We start from the raw sequence: 20,626 nt of genomic DNA on the forward strand, positions 1-20,626 counted from the left end.
TATTTTAAACAAGGATTTTTTTTACAACAAGCCCACCAGCCAGGACACCTAAGGGGTGAGTCTCTTTCTAACATCACCGTGTGTGCACACTGAAGACCTACGACTCACCACCTACATAGGATGGCTTTTTATTGACTTTTAGTGTGGCTTTTTATCCTGTTTTAAGTCTGTTGAAAACTGTGGACACCAAAGGAGGGCCCTGTACTCTCGGGCAAAGGCCCAAGCCACAAACGAGGCCTCCTAACCTGTGAGTTTTAAGTCGTCTTACCCTGACTGTAACCTTTTACTATACAGTGTCAAGTTGCCTAACTTTCTTTTACCTTTCTCTTAACTTTCTTAAACCCCCTTTTCTTTATATCCAACTTTATTCCTTACTGAAGGTTCATCGGGCCTATTGATAGGCTTTTTAATTTATTTTTTTTATTATTTTTTTATTTAATTTTAACAAAAACAGTTTTATTTCTACAGGTGGTCTTCTCCGACTGTCTCTGGGTCTGGTTGACCATTCTCTCATGTTCTTTGGCGGTTTTTGTGTCGGCTGGGACTGTCCTGCAGCTTTGTGGCAGGTATGCCCATAACCCTTCACAATAGGTACACACCACTAACATTGGCCCGGGAGGGCGGGGAGGGAATGGCGACCGCAGACCATCGCCCCTTCTGCACCTCCTCCTGTGGCAACACAGCCAACCTCAAAACGTTACAATCAACTATAATTTTCACCACACCAAAGCATATTTCAAACTCCTACAGGCCATACACCACTCAGAAATCATAAATAACAGATTACACATAGGCATCTTTCCACAAGGAATGATGAGACAAATCAACAGACGAACATCCTTCATCAAACCTTCCTCACCAAACAATAACACATTAGAACTGGTCAAACTTAACACAGACGCATGGATGAACAATAACATGAATATACTCAGAGATCACTATGACACATTCATTGCCACACAGCTGCAGGACCTTCCACCTTTCGCACAGGCATCTTTTAACAAGGCACTTCAATGGGGGAGGGCTAGATATAGGAGGAAACTTACAGCCTCCTCTGTCTCCACACTGAGGGACCTCGTAACCAGGGGTCCCCAGATGGAGGAGGTCCCTCCGCCATCTCAGCTCTCCCCGGACAATTTCCCACCACTTCCACACCCAGCAGGGCCTCCACTCCTATCTTCCTCCTCCCCACCTTCCTCTTCTTTACTCCTCCCTCCTCCTCCTACTACCCTCTCTCATCCCACTACTTCTATAACTATCCCTCCCCTATCTCTCTCCAAATCCTCCCCACCTTCTCACTCCTCTCATCCTAAACTCAGCCTTCTTTCCACCCCCCTTCTTCCTACTATACTTCCCTCCTCCTCTCATCCCTTTCCCCCTTCCCCTCCCCCATGCCTCTCCACCTCCCTCTCCCCCTCTCCTCCCCTCCTCCCCCCTCCCCCTTCCCCACTCTTGCCCTACACCACCTCTTCCCTGATGCACAACCTGGTCCTTCAGGCCTCTGCGCGCTGGGGTTGGAGGTGCCGGGGGCCCGGCGAAGGAGATCCAGCCCAAATCCTGCCAAAACGCAAACCCAAGACGCACAGTTAGGGGTAGCTGAACCCATTGTCAGACATCGAGCTACGGCGGCATGGATTGGTCCGTTCTGGGTCCCTTGCCTGCCCCTCTGCCCCCTCTAACCCCTCCACCCACTCACTATCCAACACACCCCAGATTGCACGCAGCACTATAACTACTAACGTTGCTCTACCATGCAGTAACACCATTTCTCTTTCACCCACAGAGTCCATTACATCTCACAAACAACAGAGGGAGCCAGAGCTGTTGGCTGCAGAACCCTGTGGGGGAAACCCAATCACTGAGGTGGATACCAAAACAATGACGATGAAGGGAAAAATGAAAAGCGTAAAGCTGATTACAACCCAAACATCGGAGTTATCCACCTCCATCCCAAACAGGGTTTCTGCGGCAACACCTGGCTCCCCAGGGCGCCCGGAACCACACACACATCCACGCACTTTCAGAAAAATACAGGACTGGTCGTTGGACGTGCGGAAGTCGACCCTCTTTGTTGGGGACTCCAACCTCTCACGTATTCAATCTTTCACAGATCCAGACATACAGGTTGACAGTTACCCCGGAGCAACTTTCCATCACATAACAGCCATTTTAAAGAAACTACAGCCACAAACAGACACACATGTCATACTCTCTTTTGGACTCAACAACTGCCTATCAGAACACGAACAGACTACCATACTTAAAAAGCTACAGCAGATGGTAAAAACTGGTCATACAACCTTTCCTAACGCCACCATTTACATCCCTGTAATAAACTTCTCCACCAGGTTGAACAGATGCCAACAGGCACTACTAACCACTTTGAATGAAACAATAACTTCAAAATACACCTTTCTTGCAGAAATTAATCCACTTCTTTTTCAAACAGCCAGAGACAACATACATTGGACTGCAGACACGGCCGAGATGTTGTTCAAGTACTGGAAACAACAATTAAACTTCTAAGGGGGACAAACTGTCATAATACAACCCCCATTCACTCAAACATAACAAATCTTTCTGCTGTTTTCTCCCTTACGCCCACACAGCTGGAGATACTGGAAAAGGGACTCACCTTTATCCCAACACCAAAACCTCCCACCCGGCCGGAGCTCAGGGGGGACCTACACACCTTTCACAGGAGGCTGAAACTTCTGGACCATTTTCAGGGAAGAACGCGAGAGCCTGTGCTCTTTACCGGGCGCGTCCTACTGGGAACCACACATGGACACATTAACACCACAAATTGCACAATTAATCAATAAAAACAACCAAGCACTCACACATTGGCGCCCCTTACCACACAAAACACCCAACATTAGTCAGGAACACAAAGACATTATTAAAACATTGGGTAATAACAAATACATAGTCATAAAACCAGCAGACAAAGGGGGCCAAATAGTCATACAGGATAAAAACAACTACATTTTAGAAGCCAACAGACAATTAAATAACACATTACAAACCACTCATCCATTACAGTTAGAAACACAAACACTTATCAAGGACATTACAGATAACCTTTATCAAAACAAATACATCAACTTTAAACAGAAGAAATACCTGGACGGTCCGGATGAGCCCAGGCCTCGCCTCTTTTACCTCCTCCCTAAAATCCACAAGCCTCCTGTGACTTGGACGGTCCCCTTTGTTGTTCCGGTCGGCAGACCAATAGTAAGTGACTGCGGATCAGAATCATACAACATCACAGAATACATAGACCATTTCATTAACTCACTTTCTAAACTTCACCCTAGCTATATCCAAGATACATATGAATTTGTTAATAAAATAAAAAACCTCCAGGTACCCGGTCACACACTCCTTTTTTCAATAGACATAGACTCATTATACACAAACATAGAAACACCACTTGGCCTCGCTGCAATAAAACACATTTTTGATAAACACCCAGACCCATCCAGACCTAACAGCCAAATTTTACAGTTACTCAATCTCACACCAGGAATGACTTCACCTTTAACAATAAACACTATCTCCAGCTTTGTGGGTGTGCTATGGGCCGGAAGTATTCTCCATCATACGCAGACATCTACCTGGCCCATTGGGAGGAAACAGCTTTCCACAAACTCACCATCAAACCTCTGCTTTACTTCCGGTACTTGGACGACATCTTCGGCCTTTGGGACAACACCGAACAGACCTTTTTGACTTTTCTGGACATCCTCAACTCGCATCACCCTAAAATAAAACTCAAACATAACCTACAACCCGTTACAGTGGAGTTCCTGGACACACAGGTCTTCTTCCGCACCTCGTACGACCGGACCAAAACACTAGCCACCAAAGTTTATTTCAAGGACACCGACCGCCATGCACTTCTCCATAAGACCAGCTATCACCCCAAACACACGTACAGAGGCCTCATTAAGTCCCAGCTGATACGCTTCCACAGAGTCTGCACCTCCCCGGAGCATGTGGAGGAGGCCACTAGTACACTTTTTGGTGCGATGAGGTTGAGGGGTTACTCGAGGCGCTTCCTTAGAGGTATAAAGGCGGAGGTCATCGGCAAGTTTACAAAGAAAACCAAAACCACCATCCAGGCGCCCCCGATTCGCGCCCTCATTCCCTGGTCATTACATACTCAGAAAATCGTAGGAATTTTTCACCTACTATCAGAGCGAATTTCCAGGGGCGGGGGGGTTGGTTGTGACGTCCTGAGGAACTGCCGTATGATCTCCGCCTACAGGAGGAATAAAAATCTGAAAGACATTTTAATTCACACAAACCTAAACAAGAATAATGACCCTAGGGAAGCGCTTCGAGGCTCGGATGTTGGTTTTATGAGTCTTCCTCACATTTTTAACCCTTACAGCAGAGTTGGTTTTAACCCGGGGCAGGCCCTGCAGCACACAACCATCAATGTGGTTTATGCAATCAGGTGCAGGGCCTGCCACAAACTGTATGTGGGGGAGACAAGAAATGCACTATACTTAAGAATTAAACAACACCAGTAGGTTTTAAATAAGGGCGATGGCACAACTGTTTTATATGCACATTTTAAACTCCATGGTTCTGAAAATGTTCAAAGCATGGGCCTGGAGAGTAACGAGGCCTGGACCACGGCTCAGAGTCGGGGAGAGGAAGTGGATCCATCTTTTAAAAACCATAGACCCTACGGGTCTAAATGAAAAATATTAAAATGGATCCACTTCTCTTTTTAATCAAAGTTTTACAGGGTATTTTTAGAAATACTTCCTCCCACTGCTCTGGTCTCTCTCCTCTCTCTCCCCAGGTTTTATCTGGACCTCCTCTGTAGCGCATTATACCCGACCTTTCTTTTCCTTTCCTGCTTTTTCTATCTTTTTCTATTTTAAATGACTTTTTATTGTTTATGGTTAATAACTATTTATTGTAAAACAATTTTTATTTTTAATTTGCTTTATTTTTAATAATTTTTTTTATATATTTAATTCCTTTATGGCAGTTTTTTTTTCCATTTTTACTATTCTTCCCTTTCGGGGGTTTTAATCTATTCCTACAGAGGAGGTCCTACCCAATACCTTGGTTTTATTTATTTTAATAAATATTTTGAAGATGCCTTGGTTGTCCTTTTATAACTTTTATTCTGTCTTACTTACATTTTAAGAATTTTATTGGATTTTTGTTCTGTCTCTAATATATAATCTATATTTATTATTTATTTTTTTACGAATTGAATTACTTGCCTCAAGATTTTAGCATAACTCTACACATGCCATTGGTTTTATGCATTTTACTAACAGTTTGGTTTTATTTATATGATGTATTTTAAATTGTTATTTATTGTGTGGCACTTTTTTATTTACTTATTTTATTTACTTATTTTTTTTACTTCTTAAAGCACTTTTAACATAGCACTTATTAACCCTGAATGGTATGTGTATGGATATTTTTAACCTCAAGAGCAAGTAACGCAGACAGTATTTAATTTTTCAATTTAAATAATATGGTTTTAAGATTATAATAGTTTATATTTTATATGGGGACACCAGACTTTTTTATAATTTTATTTATCACACGACTGTTGTTTTTTTTTTATATATATTTAAAATATTTTTAATTTAAATTTTTATAATCTTCTGGGAGAGACAACGGAGTTGTTGTGGAGTTGACCTTTTATTCAAAGTTTTAAATTCCCGCTGTCCTTCCTTTCCAGTGGTTCTTTTAACCTCCTTTTTAATATCAAACCCCCTCCCTTTAACAGCCCCGTCATTTTTATTTAACCGAACCTGGTTTTTTAAAGTGTTTTTATTCACACCAGTGGTCTCCCTGTGCCCGTGCCCCTCGCAGCACCCATCCTAGGTGTTGCGTTTTAACCCAAACCTAACCTTAGGCCAAAATGAAGGCCGACAGCTTCTCCAACAGACGACGGCACGGGACACACCGAACAGACTCGAGTCACCGACCTCGCCAGACTGTCAGACGGCCAATTATCAGGTTAGTGTGTCAGCGCTGTAATGGCGAAATTGCATTTAAGCATAATTCCTTAAATTTTTATGCTTTATTTGTACTTTAATTCATCCACAAATCCTCAAAGAGTCAATCTCATTTCCCACATGTAGATGTTGATTCTAACTTTGTGAGACATCCAGTCTGGAACATTATGTGAGCACTGTTTGCCTGAACCGATAAAGGTACAAGGTCACCCTAAAGCAATCTCTAGTTTTCCCATGCCAGTTTAGCTGTAACTGTGGGGATGACAGTCGTACAGGGAGGAGGAGGTGAGATGTCTCCAAGATGTCTCTTGTATTTTCTTGATTGTCTTCATGTGTATCAGATTGCTTGTAAGAATTGTAGCGTCATACTAAGCCAAGTGTGTGTGTGCTGTCACCCTGAAGATGCATATAAGCCTGGTGTTCTGTTCACTCATTTGAAAAAATGACTCCACACAGGGCTGCGGCCTTTTGTGAAGTCATGTTGCTCCTATATTTGCAAATATATCTTTTTTTAATAAAATACAAAAACCCAACTTGGTTTTAGTCTCATCGGTCTTATTTGTTTAAATTTACTAAACTTTGGAAACTTCCCCTGCTGCAAAGGAAACTTCCACTACAGCGCATTAACTCTTTCAGCTCCTACTTCAGGGCAGGGTCTTTCCCTTTTCCTGCATCGTCAATCAATCAATCAACCAATCAATCAAAATTTATTTATATAGCACTTTACAGCAACCAGCAGGTATCCAAAGTGCTTAACATCAGAAACTAAGAGTAAAAACACATAGCATACAATAGAAAGAATGAACATAGAAAACTGAAAATCAGAAAAGGTTACAAAGAAACAGAAGAATGAAATTGTCACACCACTGCTACGTATTAAAGGCCAGACGAAACAGGTAGGTTTTGAGTTTGGATCTAAAAAGAGCTCCATCTGTAATAGTGCAAATATCAGGGGGTAACTTGTTCCAGAGTCTCGGGGGAACAGCAACTGCAAAAGCTTGATCACCCCCACACCGTTCATACCTTGACCTCGGCACTTCTAAAACTCACTGATTTGAAGAACGCAATGACCGGTTGTGCTCCCGCAAAGTTAAAATTTCAGACAAATCCTCCGGGGCCAGACCATTTAAGGCCTTGAAAGCAAACAATAAAATCTTAAAATCTATTCTAAAATGCACAGGGAGCCAGTGTAGAGAACAGGAGTGGTGTGTGCACGTCTAGATGTATTTGTTAAAAAGCGAGCAGCAGCATTTTGCACAAGTTGAAGACGTGAGATGGAGGTCTGACTCAGACCAACATAAAGAGCATTACAGTAATCCAACCTTGAACTAATAAAAGCATGAATCGCCTGCCTGTTAAGGAAGGGCTTAACTTTAGCCAGGAGACAAAGCTGGAAACAGCTCATAATAACAAAATTACTTGTCAAATTTCATGCTGCAATCAAAAGTAACCCCCAAGTTTTTGCATCGTGGTGGTTAGATGGCTCTGATTATAATAACCAAAAGTCAGTTCCTATGGCCACTTGGCTAGTGTGAATAGTGCAAATGGAAAAACCTGTTTTGGGGGAGAGTAGTTAGTGGATCTGCTTAGAAGTGGACTGTTCCTAGAACTACGTTCCTGTAACTACTTGGTCAGAAAGAGGCTGTTGAGACAGTAGATAGACATGAAAGGGGGAGAGAGATGGGGGATGACTCGCAGCAAAGGGCAGCAGGTCGGATTCAAACCCGAGCCGCTGCAAAGGACTCAGCCTACATGGGCCAAACACTCTTACTGTACTTACTCTAATCCTTACTATTGACTGTAAAAATGAATGGACAAATCATCCGGTTCAGCGAAGTTCTTTAAAGCTGAATTATATCTGAATTCCTGCAGGAGGAGTCTCCTTAAAAGCCTCATTAATAAGGCCCAGAACCCACCCTGACTTTCTCCACACCCCACCTCTGGCTCTATATGCCATTGTACTTAATCTGCTGTTCTGCTCTTTCTATCTTAATTTTTATTCTTATTTTTAATACATTCTGTATATATATATATATATATATATATATATATATATATATATATATATATATATATATATATATATATATATATATATATATATATATATATATTGTTTGTTCTGTTTAACCCCCTAATTTTTAGTTTAAATCTCTTTATTAAGCAGCAAAAACAGGAAATGTGGGGTCTATATCAGCAGTAACTTAACATTGCTCAAGATCATGAAACAGTTAAACAAAACAGAAATTTGAAAGTACACACAACGACACAGGAGAGAAACTAAACTTCAGACCACAGAGATTCAGTTAGAAGCTACAAAAGTACTGGATGAATAGAAGTACATTTCTGGGATAAAGCTTTTATTTTTACAATCTATAATAAAGCCTGATATCCATGCAGGCTTTGCCCCTTTCATTTAATTGTTGCCATTTTTTATATAGAGGCAGTCGCTGCCATCTTATGGCCATTAATAGTAGTGTAGCTTTTGTTGGTTATAATCATAGACTGTGTAAAACATAATATCAGTACTGTGGAGATGGGTCAATGCAAGACTATCAGCGATGAGAAATTATCAAACCAAAAAGACTTTAACTGTAAAAAAAATATATATTTTGAGAAAATGCTGGCCTGATTTGTTACCTAAGACAAATGTAATTGTTTGTAAAAGTGAAGAATAGTATGCTAGGAAGGTTATATTGTGAAGAAAAATAGGGAGGTCATAGAAGTTAAAATTGAAAGGTTTGACGGCTGATTTTGCAATATGCTTAGTGAAGCTAGATGTAAAAATGGTTTAAAGTTAGAAGTTCACATTCCTGCAAGGAAAGAGAGATGTGATGTTATCTACAGCACAAGAGTTACCAACTTGAAAACATTCATGACTAAGGTACTATGTGAATGCAATAATAATCAATAAAAGCCATAAAATGTACTTGCAGTAATAGTCGTAAGTGTTATTGGAAGAACTCAACATAACAGTTTGTTGACTCGTCTGCCTTTACTTCTTACCTGCCCAATTATTGTTCACCAATAGATAAAGTTTCTTCTGTTTGCACTTGCTAAAAAGCTGCTGTTGAAACTCCCAAAACCCCAGCCAGAGACTTTGCCCATATATTACTCAACACTTTCACCTGACTAGTTGTCTATGTATGTTCAATATGTTTGCTTATGTTTTAAGTATACTGATTCAGCAGGCTCAGAATAAGATTTACAATAGACTTACATTTCTCAAATAAGAAAAACGCAACAAAAAGAAACGTTACATTAGAAAACATCATAAATGCACAATGGCCATCATTTTTGCATTTGTCATTCAACTGTATGCTTAGACAAAAATGTAAACCATCATGGATTTTCTACTGTTTATCTTTTTCCTTTAGAGCAGAGATAGCTTCTTTTTTTTTCAGAAATTTATTTTAATTTTATTTAACCTTTATTTAACCCTTGTGTTGTCTTCTGGTCGACCGTGCACTTTTTGTCCTTCTGGATCAAAATTAACGCTTTTTTTGACCATTTTTACAAAAAATATTCTTGACACATTTTCTGATGTTTTTGTCACTCTTTTTTGTCACTGTTTTCAATGTTTTTGCCACGTTGTCGATGCTATTTCTCAGTGACACCAACTTCTTACCAAAAGTTTGACATGTATTTTTAGAAATCAGGGTCAATAAATCTAATTTCTAGGAGTTCATACCTGATTTTGAAATGATGAATGATTTTGACTAATATTAGAGGAACGTATGTTGGTGGAGAATCAGACATGTGGATGTCAAAGTTTAGTCAGGTTTTGAAACCATTTAAATTTTTTCAAATGCTATAAAATTGAATACCCACAATTCAATGAAAGTAGTAATGGAGTACTTGCAATTGTAATTTTTTGAGTCATTTGGTTAAAAAGAAACCTATATTTCTAATATAGAAGTTTTGACCACGGGTCAAATTTGACCCGAGGACAACATGAGGGTTAACCAGGTAGGCTGTTGAGAACAGGTTCTCATTTACAACAACTACCTGGCCAAGAAAAGCATAAGCGTGCAAGGCAACACACAGTTTCACATTCAATACAATACAACAATACAGAATACAATAGGCTACATACAGTAAAGTGCAGATTAAGTAGGCATTACAAAGCCGGCACAAAGTGAGGTGTAAGTAAGACGATGGATATGCAAAAGTGATATGGTAATAACACAATATACATGAATAGACAGTCTATAACACTGCTGAGATGTAGTAACGAGTCAATATACAGTTAGTGCAAATTGTGGTCTAAAGAGTGATGTAGATCAGTTATTCAATTCAATTCATTATTTACAGTAAATTATCACCATGGACCATGGTCTCAGAACACTTCACAACAAAAATGTACAATTTACAATTACAATTTACAATTTAGCCCATATAAAAGGCAAAATTAAATATAAAATCAACAACACAGAAGGAATATAATTGGAACACCACAGATTAAAATTGTTAAAACATGAAATAAAACAACGAAGGACAGTGCATAATAAAATAAACAATAAAACAAGGGTTCAGAGGTTATGGATTTAAAACATGTCCATAATGATTTGAATAAAGAAATGTTTTAAGTCTGGATTTAAAAATGTCCACTGAGCCAGCCTCCCTAACGGTGGATGGAAGACCATTCCAGAGGGAGGGTGCATGAAAGGCAAAGGCCCGGTGACCAGCTGATCTTTTTTTATGTTTGGGATGTTTAGAAGACCAGCATCCATGGGGTTATGCTGGGATATATGGTGTAAGTAGCTCACTTAGGTAGGCAGGCGCAAGTCCTTTTTAGGGCTTTATAAGTCAAAAGAAGAACTTTAAAATCAGCCCTGACTTGCACAGGTCATTCCATCCTGCCTGAAAACATCCACCATCGTCCCGTTCCCAAAAAAAACCTCCCCAAGCTGGCTGAATGACTATAGACTGGTGGCACTCACCCCACTAGTTATGACGTGCTTTGAGAGGCTGAAAATTGTCATTTTCACCAAAGCGAGTTTGGGTGCATGAGTGAAGGAGGCCCTGTTGCGGAATAGAAAACCGATCCTAGACTTAACTTTAGATAGAAGGTGGTTTATGTGTTGCTGGAAGGAGAGGGAACTGTCTAACCAGACACCTAAGTATTTGTACACCACATTTTCTAATTCCAACCCATTGAGCGTGGTAATGCTAATCGGATAGGCAGAGGTGGGCAGCGATCGGTTGAAAAGCATGAACTTGGTTTTGCCAGAATTTAGCAGTAATTGGAGGTTTCGGAAGGAGTGCGGAATAGCATTGAAGCTCTCCTGGAGGTTTGATAGCACAGTATCCAAAGAGGGGCCAGATGTGTACAGGATGGTGTCGTCTGCATATAGGTGGATTTGAGAGTTCCCAACAGCAAGAGCCACATCATTGATGTAAAGGGAGAAAAGAGTCGGCCCGAGATTTGACCCTTTGGCACCCCCATAGAGACATCCATAGGTCCAGACAGCAGGCCCTCAGATTTAACGCACTGGACCCTATCAGAAAAATAGTTATTGAACCACGCGAGGCAGTCATGAGAGAACCCAAGGTTGTTGAGTCTGTCGATAAGAATACGATGGTTAACAGAGTCAAAGGCCTTGGACAGCTCGATGTAGACTGCTGCACAGTAATGCTTTTTGTCAATGGTGGCTGTGATGTCGTTTATGTCCTTGAGGGTGGCTGTGGTGCAGCCATGACCGGCACGGAAGCCAGATTGCGTAGCGGAAAGGACACGGTGGGATTCGAGATGGTTGGTAATCTGTTCATGGACCATGCTTTTGAGGACTTTCGAAAGAGAGGGTAAGATAGATATGGGTCTATAGCAGTTTGGGTCAAGGGTTTCTCTCCCTTTGAAAAGAGGGATGACTGCGGAAGATTTCCAATCTCCGGGAATTTATGAAGATGCGAGAGATAGGTTAAACAGGTTGGTAATGGGGGAAGCAATAATATTTTCAAATAATTTTAGGAAGTTGGGGTCCAGGTTATCTAGCCCTGGACACCTATGGGTCCAGATTTTGCAACTCTCAACACATCAGCTGTCAGGTTTGGGGTGAAGGAGAAATATGGTGGGGTGTAGAGGTGTAGCTGTGGGGGTTGTAGAGCAGTTTAATGGGGGGCCGGCCGCCAGATGGAAGTATGACCGGCTTCAGTGAAATGCTTATTGAAGTTCTCTAATATCGTAAACTTATCGGTGGTGATATTACAGTTTTTGACGATCGCTATGACACTTTTTTCAATACTTTTAACAACTTTCCTAAACTCTTAACACAGTTAGCACAACATCTGTCTGTATAGGCTGTACAATTAACACATTTCTTGTTGCTTTGACACAAAATGCATACAGTTAACACAAATTTAAAATGCTTGAACTTCTTTTACACACAAGCTCAACCAATAACAAAACAATGGATCTTTACTGCCAAATTTACAAATGCTTTCACACTGTATGTCAGAACAGATAACATCATGTTCTAAAACTAACTTATAGGCTAAAGTCAAAGTAAACAGCTGATCATATTGTATATTGAAACACAAATATATCCCCTGCATTTTATACATGCATTTATTGAGAGACAGCTGATTGAAGTTATGCAAATAGATCGATCACAGCTGATTCCCTTCTAGGAAACACACTCAGGTGTTGAGGTTCTGTCAATCCCATGATCATATGGTAGTACAGTAAAAGAGGACCTATTTGAACTATATACTGTAGATGAACACAGAAAATAAGAAAAATGCCTTCACGAGGGAGAGGAAGAGGAGTACCAGGACAATTCTGTCTCTGTCTCCTTTTTTTTCATAAATCGTACATTCTATAAAGCTGCTCTGAGATGGGTCAATCATTTTTTTGTATTGAATCTCTGCAGCAAAAGAAACTACAGTAAATGGTGGCCAGGTTGGCTCAGGTAGAGCAGGCGCACATGTACTTGGAGGTTTATGCCTTGACGCAGAGGTCCAGGGTTCAAATCTGACCTGTGACAATTTCCTGCATGTCTTCCCCCTCTCTCTCTCCCCTTTCTCAACTAGCTGCCCTGTCAAATAAAGGCAGAAAAGCCCCAAAAATAATCTTTAAAAAAAAAATCCATGCATTTACTAAACCCAACAAAACTAAAATGTAGAGAAGTTTCAAGAAAAACTGCAGTCCAAAACACAATCTATGATCAATACAATCACTGTTGTCTGTTATATAAGGGCAGACCTGACAGATAAAATAATGTAGTTTCTGTAATTCTGTGTGATGTTAGTGTTTTGTATGATATTGTTCTATGATTGACTTAATGTTCCTGTTGGGAGAGAACATGTGTTAGTGTTTTGGAAGAATTATTTGATTTTGAGACATGATTGCATTGTTTTGGTATACACAGTGTATTGTGTTAGTAAATTATTGTATTTTGAAAATCAGTGTTGGAGTTTAGTTTACAAAGTGTGATTTTGAGCATGAAATTACCCGTTTTGCCAATCGTGTATTGTAGGTGTGTTGGTGCGTTAAGAGTTTAGGAAAGTTGTTAACAGTATTGAAAAAAGTTGTCATAGCGATCGTAAAAAAATGTATTATTACCTAATTTCAGAGCCATGGGCAGCTGGAAGGAGGTGTTCTTGTTCTCCATCATTTTTACAGTGTCCCAGAACTTTTTTTGAATTGGTACTGCAAGAGCCCAATTTCAGTTTGAAGTAGCGAGCCTTAGCTACCCGAACTGCCGGAGTGTACCAGTTCCTGGATTCTTTAACACTAGAACTGCCGTGAGCGGTCATTTTGACCGCCACATTCCAAACTCTATAATCTCTCACGATAAATACCTAATTGCAATATTGTATTATGTATTGTGTTAGGATATCTTTAGAAAAACGTAATAACACCGAAATGTACATTTTAACGAGTTTAATTATACATTTGAGTAGTAATACGTGTTTCAATAATTCATTTCACGGTATAGTAAAGCGTCATTATTCCATACATTCATATCTCGAAAAATATGGAGTGGAAATTCATTCAACTTAACTCATAACAGCCAAATAACAATTATAAGTATCTTATTTGAACATTTAGCTATAACCTAATCTAACCTGGCTCTGCTCTGGTGCGCAGCAATACTCGGACCGTACCCCGCTGCCCTTTTTCCCTCCATAAACTCCGCTCTCAGCTCCTCTGCCAGTTGCTGCATGAACTTCCTCCGGACAATTTTACAGCTGGTGCACTCCTTGGAGAGGATGTGTGTAATGATTCCAGCCAGATCGAGGATGTATAAGTTATATGAACATGTAAACAGCCACCGGCCATCTACGTGTACCGCGCCTTTCACAGAGCGAGTGCTCGGAGCTTGCCTTCTGATTCAGAACAGAGTCCATCCACGCCGTAGTAGCCTACGTTACCGACTGTGGCTTTGCCTTCGGCCCATCGGTGAATCCCACACTTGCTACCGCTAGTTACGTTTCTCTGACAGAGACTATGGTAGTTACTAAGCAACCAAGATGCATTTTCAACCGCGCAAAAGATTAAAAACAATACCGCAAAAATCCGAGCGGTCAATATGACCGTGTATGGCCGAAATAGGTAAAAGTGATTGTATTTTTTTTGCCTTTTGTGTAATGTATGTAAAAACAATTTTAAATTAAAATACAGACTATTTTAGGAAAAGTCAGGCAGCAGCAGGATTGTATTTTTTATTCAGCAAAGTTATTACACATATAAATTTCAAATGGCCGTTCTAGTGTTAAAGACTTGCATGTTATGGGGGTTGCTCGAGGCTAATGTGGTTCGCCACAGGATGTTCTTATGTTGAGGGCAGTCAGCTCTGTGGTGAACCAGGGGCTGTATCTACTCTTGGTCCTTTAACTTTTTAAATGGGGCATGCTTATTTAGGGCAGAGGGGAAATCAGTTTTGAATGGCCTCCAGGCATCCTCCACTGTCGGGATAAGGTTAATGCTCTCACGCTACAAGGTTCAGGTCGGACAGAAAGGCTTGTTCGCAGAAGTGTTGTAGACAACGTGACAGAGATAAGTTGTGGGTGTTTGACCGCGGAGCCATTATGAATGCATGCAATCAGGCAATGATCAATGAGATCCTGGTCAAAAACAGCTGGGGTGTATTTAGGGGGCAGGTTAGTCAGGACAATATCTATGAGGGTGGCCTTGCTTACTTTTACGGATTTGAGTGTGATATCTCGTAGGTTAATTTATAATTTGTGTGAGGTTGAGGGCATCAAGCTTAGTAAGTAGAGTGGCTGGGGTGTTGAGCATATCCAGTTTTTTTTTGTTTTAACCTTTCTTTATTCAGATCAGTCGATTGAGAACAATTTCTCATTTGCAACGATGACCTGTCACATTCACACAGTTCCACATTCATACCTGGAAGCTGCCCAGTACAACCACAGTCTGATCTGTTGGCCACTGAGCAGCTCCACTGGAGCGGTTGGGCCGTTATGCCTTGCTCAAGGGCACCTCAGTGGTGGTAATGATTTTCCCCACCCAGATTTTATCCTGTTGGTCTTGGGATTGAACTGGCGACCTCCCGGTCCCCTTTAGCCCCAAGGCCACCACTGCCCCTTTTTTTGTTTAAATCTCCTAACAATAAAAATTCTGCAGTTAGATGGGGGGTGATTAGTTTCAACAGTTTCTCAACTGCTGCTGGGAAATCATGTGTGGGTGTGTGCTTGTGTTACACGTGTACAGAAACACTTTGGGAGGAGGGCGGGCGAGACAGTAGTGAGGTGAAGTGGAGGAGGTTGGGAGGGGGTTGGGGGTGTAGTGGATAAAGGATGGTACTGCAGAGCGACAGTCTACAGTGGATCAGGATCAGGCCGAAGGATGAGTAGGACTCTGCTGTGGCTGCTGGCCTCTCTGGCCTTTGTCTCTCTGACTTCTCAGGCTGATGGAGCTCCATTGTAAGTAGACCTGCATTTACCTTTACACCCCCCATGTGCTTTAGTTACAGTTTTTTGCCTATTGCTTACACACTTTTTGCAGAATTTGGCTCATTATGTCAAAATTCTTCACACAACTTAATCAGACATAGCACTTGGAGATCAACAACTCACATCTATGCCAAAGGCAAGGCAAGGCAGCTTTATTTGTATAGCACATTTCAGCAACAGGGCAATTCAAAGAGCTTTACATAAAACATTAAAGAGCAGTTAGAAAACGATTAAAAAACAAATTAAAACAAAAAATTGACAGTGCCGTATAAGAATTTAAAGAACTGAAAATACGCAAATAAAAGTTACAGTGCAGTATAAGAAATTAAACATTAAAGAGCAGTTATCGATGCAACTTCAGAATAACAAATGAACAGTTATTTAAAGAAAGGCAACATCAAAAAGATAGATCTTTAGCTTTGATTTAAAAGAACTGAGAGTTGCTGTGGACCTGCAGTCTTCTGGGAGTTTGTTCCATATATGTGGAGCAAAATGTAACACTGCAATCAAATCTTAACACTCCTTTCTAAAAATGTAATTCTTGCAACAAAACCATACACACAAGCACTATTTCTCTATTTTTTCTCAGACTCAGTCTTCTGTAAAACTCAAAAGTAGAATTTCTGCAGTAATCAAACAAGAGTTTTTACAAAAAACAAACATTCTTACAGAAATAAAGAAGAATAGAATCACAAATCATCACATTTAGCAACAAAACAAAAGTAAAAAAAAGAAATTACTAGATAAATTGGTATTGGAAAAAAAAACATGTAGTCTTGTTGTGTGTGTGTGTGTGTCTGTGTGTGTATGTGTGTGTGTGTATGTGGTGGGGGGCTGGGGGAGGCTTATGGTTCCCGCCTTCTGTTTGGATCTGGTCACAAGACCTCGTCAACATCGCAGGCGATGACCTCGCGGGCTGGGCATCGGGGCAAATATTGCCTTGAGTGCTGAATCCACCCATGTATTGATCCCACCTCAATGTCTCCGCATGCCTCTTCCATTGCTTGCAGAAGAGGCATGCGGGCGTGATTTTGCCGATCACATACTTTCCACCACCACAATGAAAAGAATTCCTCGATTGCATTTAGAAAATGGCTATAAGGGGGCAGATATAAAAGTGTGAAATGGTTATGGTTGTTGAACCAATCTCAGACCACAGCAGCCCGGTGGAAACTAACATTGTCCCAGATGACAACAAACCTGGGCTACTCTGGGGCCTGTTTCACAAAACCAAGATCAGGGATTAAGCCAGGATATTCCAGTTATCCTGGATGAATTAAGCCTTGACTCGGTTTCACGAAAGCGGAGGCACATAAATCAACATGGAGATTTATTCTGTGCAGCTAGCCTGCTCCTGACCAGGCTAACAGCCAGGATTTATTTAATCCTGGAGCCTCAGCAGTGGTTTTACCTTATTGTTATCAGCCTGGATTAAAATACAACAGGTGCATATTGCTGTTTATTTAAGTACTGTTATTATTTAAAGTTGTGACCATTATTTTTTTTTATTTATAATTATTCATTTGACATTATTACTGTTATATTGCTGTATGAAGACTGCTGTTCATATTGTTGTTAGAAGTTTAATTAATATATTATGGCAGTTGTTGAGATAATTAGAAAAGGCTGATAACATTTCAAATGTGTTTTAAATGAAGTCTGTTACTAAGGGCAATACATACAATGCTGTACATTTCTATAGTTGATCAATGCACCTTGAATTATTTTAGTTGATTAATTTTTTTTAAATTCTTTAAAAATAAGGATCATGTTTGCATTGTATTTGGCATTCTTAGCACACAATTTGTGTTGTCCAGTAAACTGGGACTATAATTTGGGAGGATTGTACAATTTCAAGAACATATTCTTATTATACAATCCTGCCAAATTATAGTCTTAGTTCACTGGACCAGTAACTATCTAGTGATGTAGGCTACTGTACATTCATGTAACAACAGGGAGAGGACACCTCAATGGTTTTTGACCTTATATTTTGCTGGTGGGAAATAACTGATGAATATACTCTGTTCCATTCATGTTTACAGTGTGAATGGAATTTATCAGTTAATTATCTTCATAGTTTCTAGAGTCCAATTTCTTCAGTGTCTTTATTTTATATGCCCATATATATGAGGGAGCAAGGCATTTAATATGTGGAGAAGGAAACTCGTCCTCTATAAAAAATAAAAAACGCGAATAATAGCGGACAGACTAAATTATAGCCTAAAAATATACATTTATGAACTACTGCTCTTAACTGAAACCATTCAATGAGTCACTGTCATTCGCAAAAAGAACAGTTGTACATGTTGCATTAAAAGTGAGCAGTGGAAGTTAATATGACTTTACCCATGAGAGAGAGGGAGGAACAGAGTGAAAGAGATATTTACGCATCATATTCTAGCGTTATAGAAAATTGATCTTCATGGTATATTTCCTGAGTAACATTATCTTCTGCTCACTTTTAAGGCAAAATGTTAATTTGTGCCAATGATTAGTAGCCTAATCCTTGAATGGAATGATTATGACGCTTCATTTCAGAGCTGTGGTCAGTTAATATATTTAGGCTACAATTACGCATTCAGTCGGTCCGTGATCGTCTGCCTCGCTTTCTCTCGCTGTTTCATTACAGTGGCCGTGTTTCTTTTCTTTTTATACAAATAATGTGTTTCACATCATCATACTTCCACCAGAAGCTGCTGCTCACTCTGTATAAAGTATGTACAATGCGTATTCTCCATTTTGAGATCAGGAAATCTGTGATCAACCTTGCGGCCTTTTGAGGAAAGCCGTGGACGCGCATCTATCTGAATTACTTCAGCCTGGCTCGACCTAGTCTCTCCTCCTCAGCTCCTAGTCTCTCCTCCTCAGCTCCTAGTCTCTCCTCCTCAGCTCCTAGTCTCTCCTCCTCAGCTCCTAGTCTCTCCTCCTCAGCTCCTAGTCTCTCCTCCTCAGCCTGGCTTGGCCTTCGTGAAACGCACCAAGCCCGGCTGCACAGATTAGACTAGGTCAAACCTCGCCTTATCAGTTATCCTGGATTTATATATTCTGCTTTTCTGAAACAGGTCCCTGGTCTGTCTTGCATTGCCTCCATGCTTGCAAACTTCTAAAAATTGTGTTTTGCAATAAGTGTGTTACAGAATTGCAAACAAATGTCACACAAGTCAAGGTAATGTTGTCTCTGAAATGATGCCAATGAGTTGGCCTCATTCTTGTTCAAAGTTTGCACAACGATGCCAGACAGAGCAAAAGTCTAGAGACATGATGAAATGTTTTATTGATCCAGTACTGAATCTTCATCAAGGTAATCAATAGATCACTCATTGTGTGTGAAGTCCATGCTGGAGCTTATGATCGTAATCTAAGCAAATAGGTTTGTTTTCTGTGGTAATTTGGTTGAATTGAATCTTTAACTCACAGACTCTAAGACAGTGGCTCTCAACATAAACCTGAGGGGCCAAGAGGCATAAGTAAGGGGGGGGGGGGGGCATTTACGTTGCACAAAAATATGTTAAAATGTTTAGACTTTTCTACAATTTCTTTTTTTGTTCTTGTGAAATACTAAAATATTCCTATCATTTAGCACAGTAAAAGGTCACACTTAGTAAGGCCAATATCTGTGACAAGGGTTTCCCATACAAGAACGAGCAGTCAGTACATCATAAACAGCATGTGGTCAGTTCTGCACATTGACTGCAGTATATTCACATCAATATCTTTCTCTCTCTCACTGCTGTTCTGCAGGAAGCTGATGTCTGCCCCTAACTTGTTGCGGGTAGGAACAGCAGAAAACATCTTTGTGGAGTGTCAAGACTGCACCGGGGGAAACATCCCGGTCCAAATCAACGTGATGAACCATCCAACCAAGAGCACAACGCTGACATCCACATCTGTGACCCTTACCAGTGAAAGAAACTTCCAGGAGCTCGGACAAATAACGGTAAATGAAATACTGTCATGCTGTACATGCATTTTACTGTAACTTGACTTCAATTACTAACACGACCAGAAATAATCTAGAAATTTATCCAAAAATGTACATCCTGATGCACATACTGCTCATCATACTGGTTTCAGATCCCTGCTGACAGCTTCAGTAAGGATCCTACCATAAAGCAGTATGTCTACCTGCAAGCTCAGTTCCCTGACCACCTGCTGGAGAAAGTCGTCTTAGTGTCCTTCCAGTCCGGGTACATCTTCATCCAGACGGACAAGACCCTCTACACCCCCAACAGCAAAGGTCAGTTCAATACTGAGCTGCATAACTGTTAAGAAACACACTTACTTCTGTTTTTCCCAAATTAAATGATTGTACTGTAAATTACAGTACAACGAATCCCTCTTTTGATATTTTTGACACAAATTTGAGACACCTTCCTCCAACCTTCAGCAGCCAAATCAACCTCTTTCTTTCTCTGTCAGTTTATTACAGGATGTTTGCATTGACGCCCGGTATGGAGCCCGTAGAGAGGGATGCCGAAACTCAAACTGATGCTTCTATTGCCATCGAGATTGTGGTATTGTATTTTATCTTTGATAACACAGATTGTAATGTAATGTGATATAGTCAGCTGTAACTGAGAGCACGAAACCTCTTAATGAGGTGATATTACAAATGCTTAACAGCAGATAATGTTCATACTAATGACCAAATAACAAAATCACCTTGTGTCTTTATTATGGTTTTAGTAAAACCTATCCTGCTA

The 20,626-nt window shown here is 40.4% G+C and overlaps 2 protein-coding genes and 1 long non-coding RNA gene across 3 annotated transcripts in view; 2 read left to right on the plus strand and 1 right to left on the minus strand.

Annotated features, from left to right (window-relative positions):
• Nucleotides 1-5,894, plus strand: part of LOC120561593 — a 6,037-nt gene extending 143 nt beyond the window's left edge. Inside the window, exons 1-3 of the long non-coding RNA XR_005639617.1 lie at nucleotides 1-55; nucleotides 167-247; nucleotides 5,857-5,894. The exon at nucleotides 1-55 is cut by the window's left edge and continues 143 nt beyond it. This is a non-coding gene — a long non-coding RNA (uncharacterized LOC120561593). The remainder of the gene's footprint in view (nucleotides 56-166; nucleotides 248-5,856) is intronic.
• LOC120562507 (phosphatidylinositol 4-kinase beta-like) overlaps nucleotides 1-20,626 on the minus strand; it is a gene marked incomplete in the record, with an annotated part of 334,834 nt that overhangs the window by 47,928 nt on the left and 266,280 nt on the right.
• LOC120561585 (complement C3-like) overlaps nucleotides 15,769-20,626 on the plus strand; it is a 123,137-nt gene continuing 118,279 nt past the window's right edge. The window contains exons 1-4 of the mRNA XM_039804728.1: nucleotides 15,769-15,890; nucleotides 19,665-19,860; nucleotides 19,998-20,160; nucleotides 20,343-20,437. Of these exons, the coding sequence (XP_039660662.1) occupies nucleotides 15,814-15,890; nucleotides 19,665-19,860; nucleotides 19,998-20,160; nucleotides 20,343-20,437 (531 nt within the window). The 5' untranslated portion in view covers nucleotides 15,769-15,813. The remainder of the gene's footprint in view (nucleotides 15,891-19,664; nucleotides 19,861-19,997; nucleotides 20,161-20,342; nucleotides 20,438-20,626) is intronic.

Source organism: Perca fluviatilis, chromosome 7 (genome assembly GCF_010015445.1).
Source record: "Perca fluviatilis chromosome 7, GENO_Pfluv_1.0, whole genome shotgun sequence".
Taxonomy (NCBI): domain Eukaryota; kingdom Metazoa; phylum Chordata; class Actinopteri; order Perciformes; family Percidae; genus Perca; species Perca fluviatilis.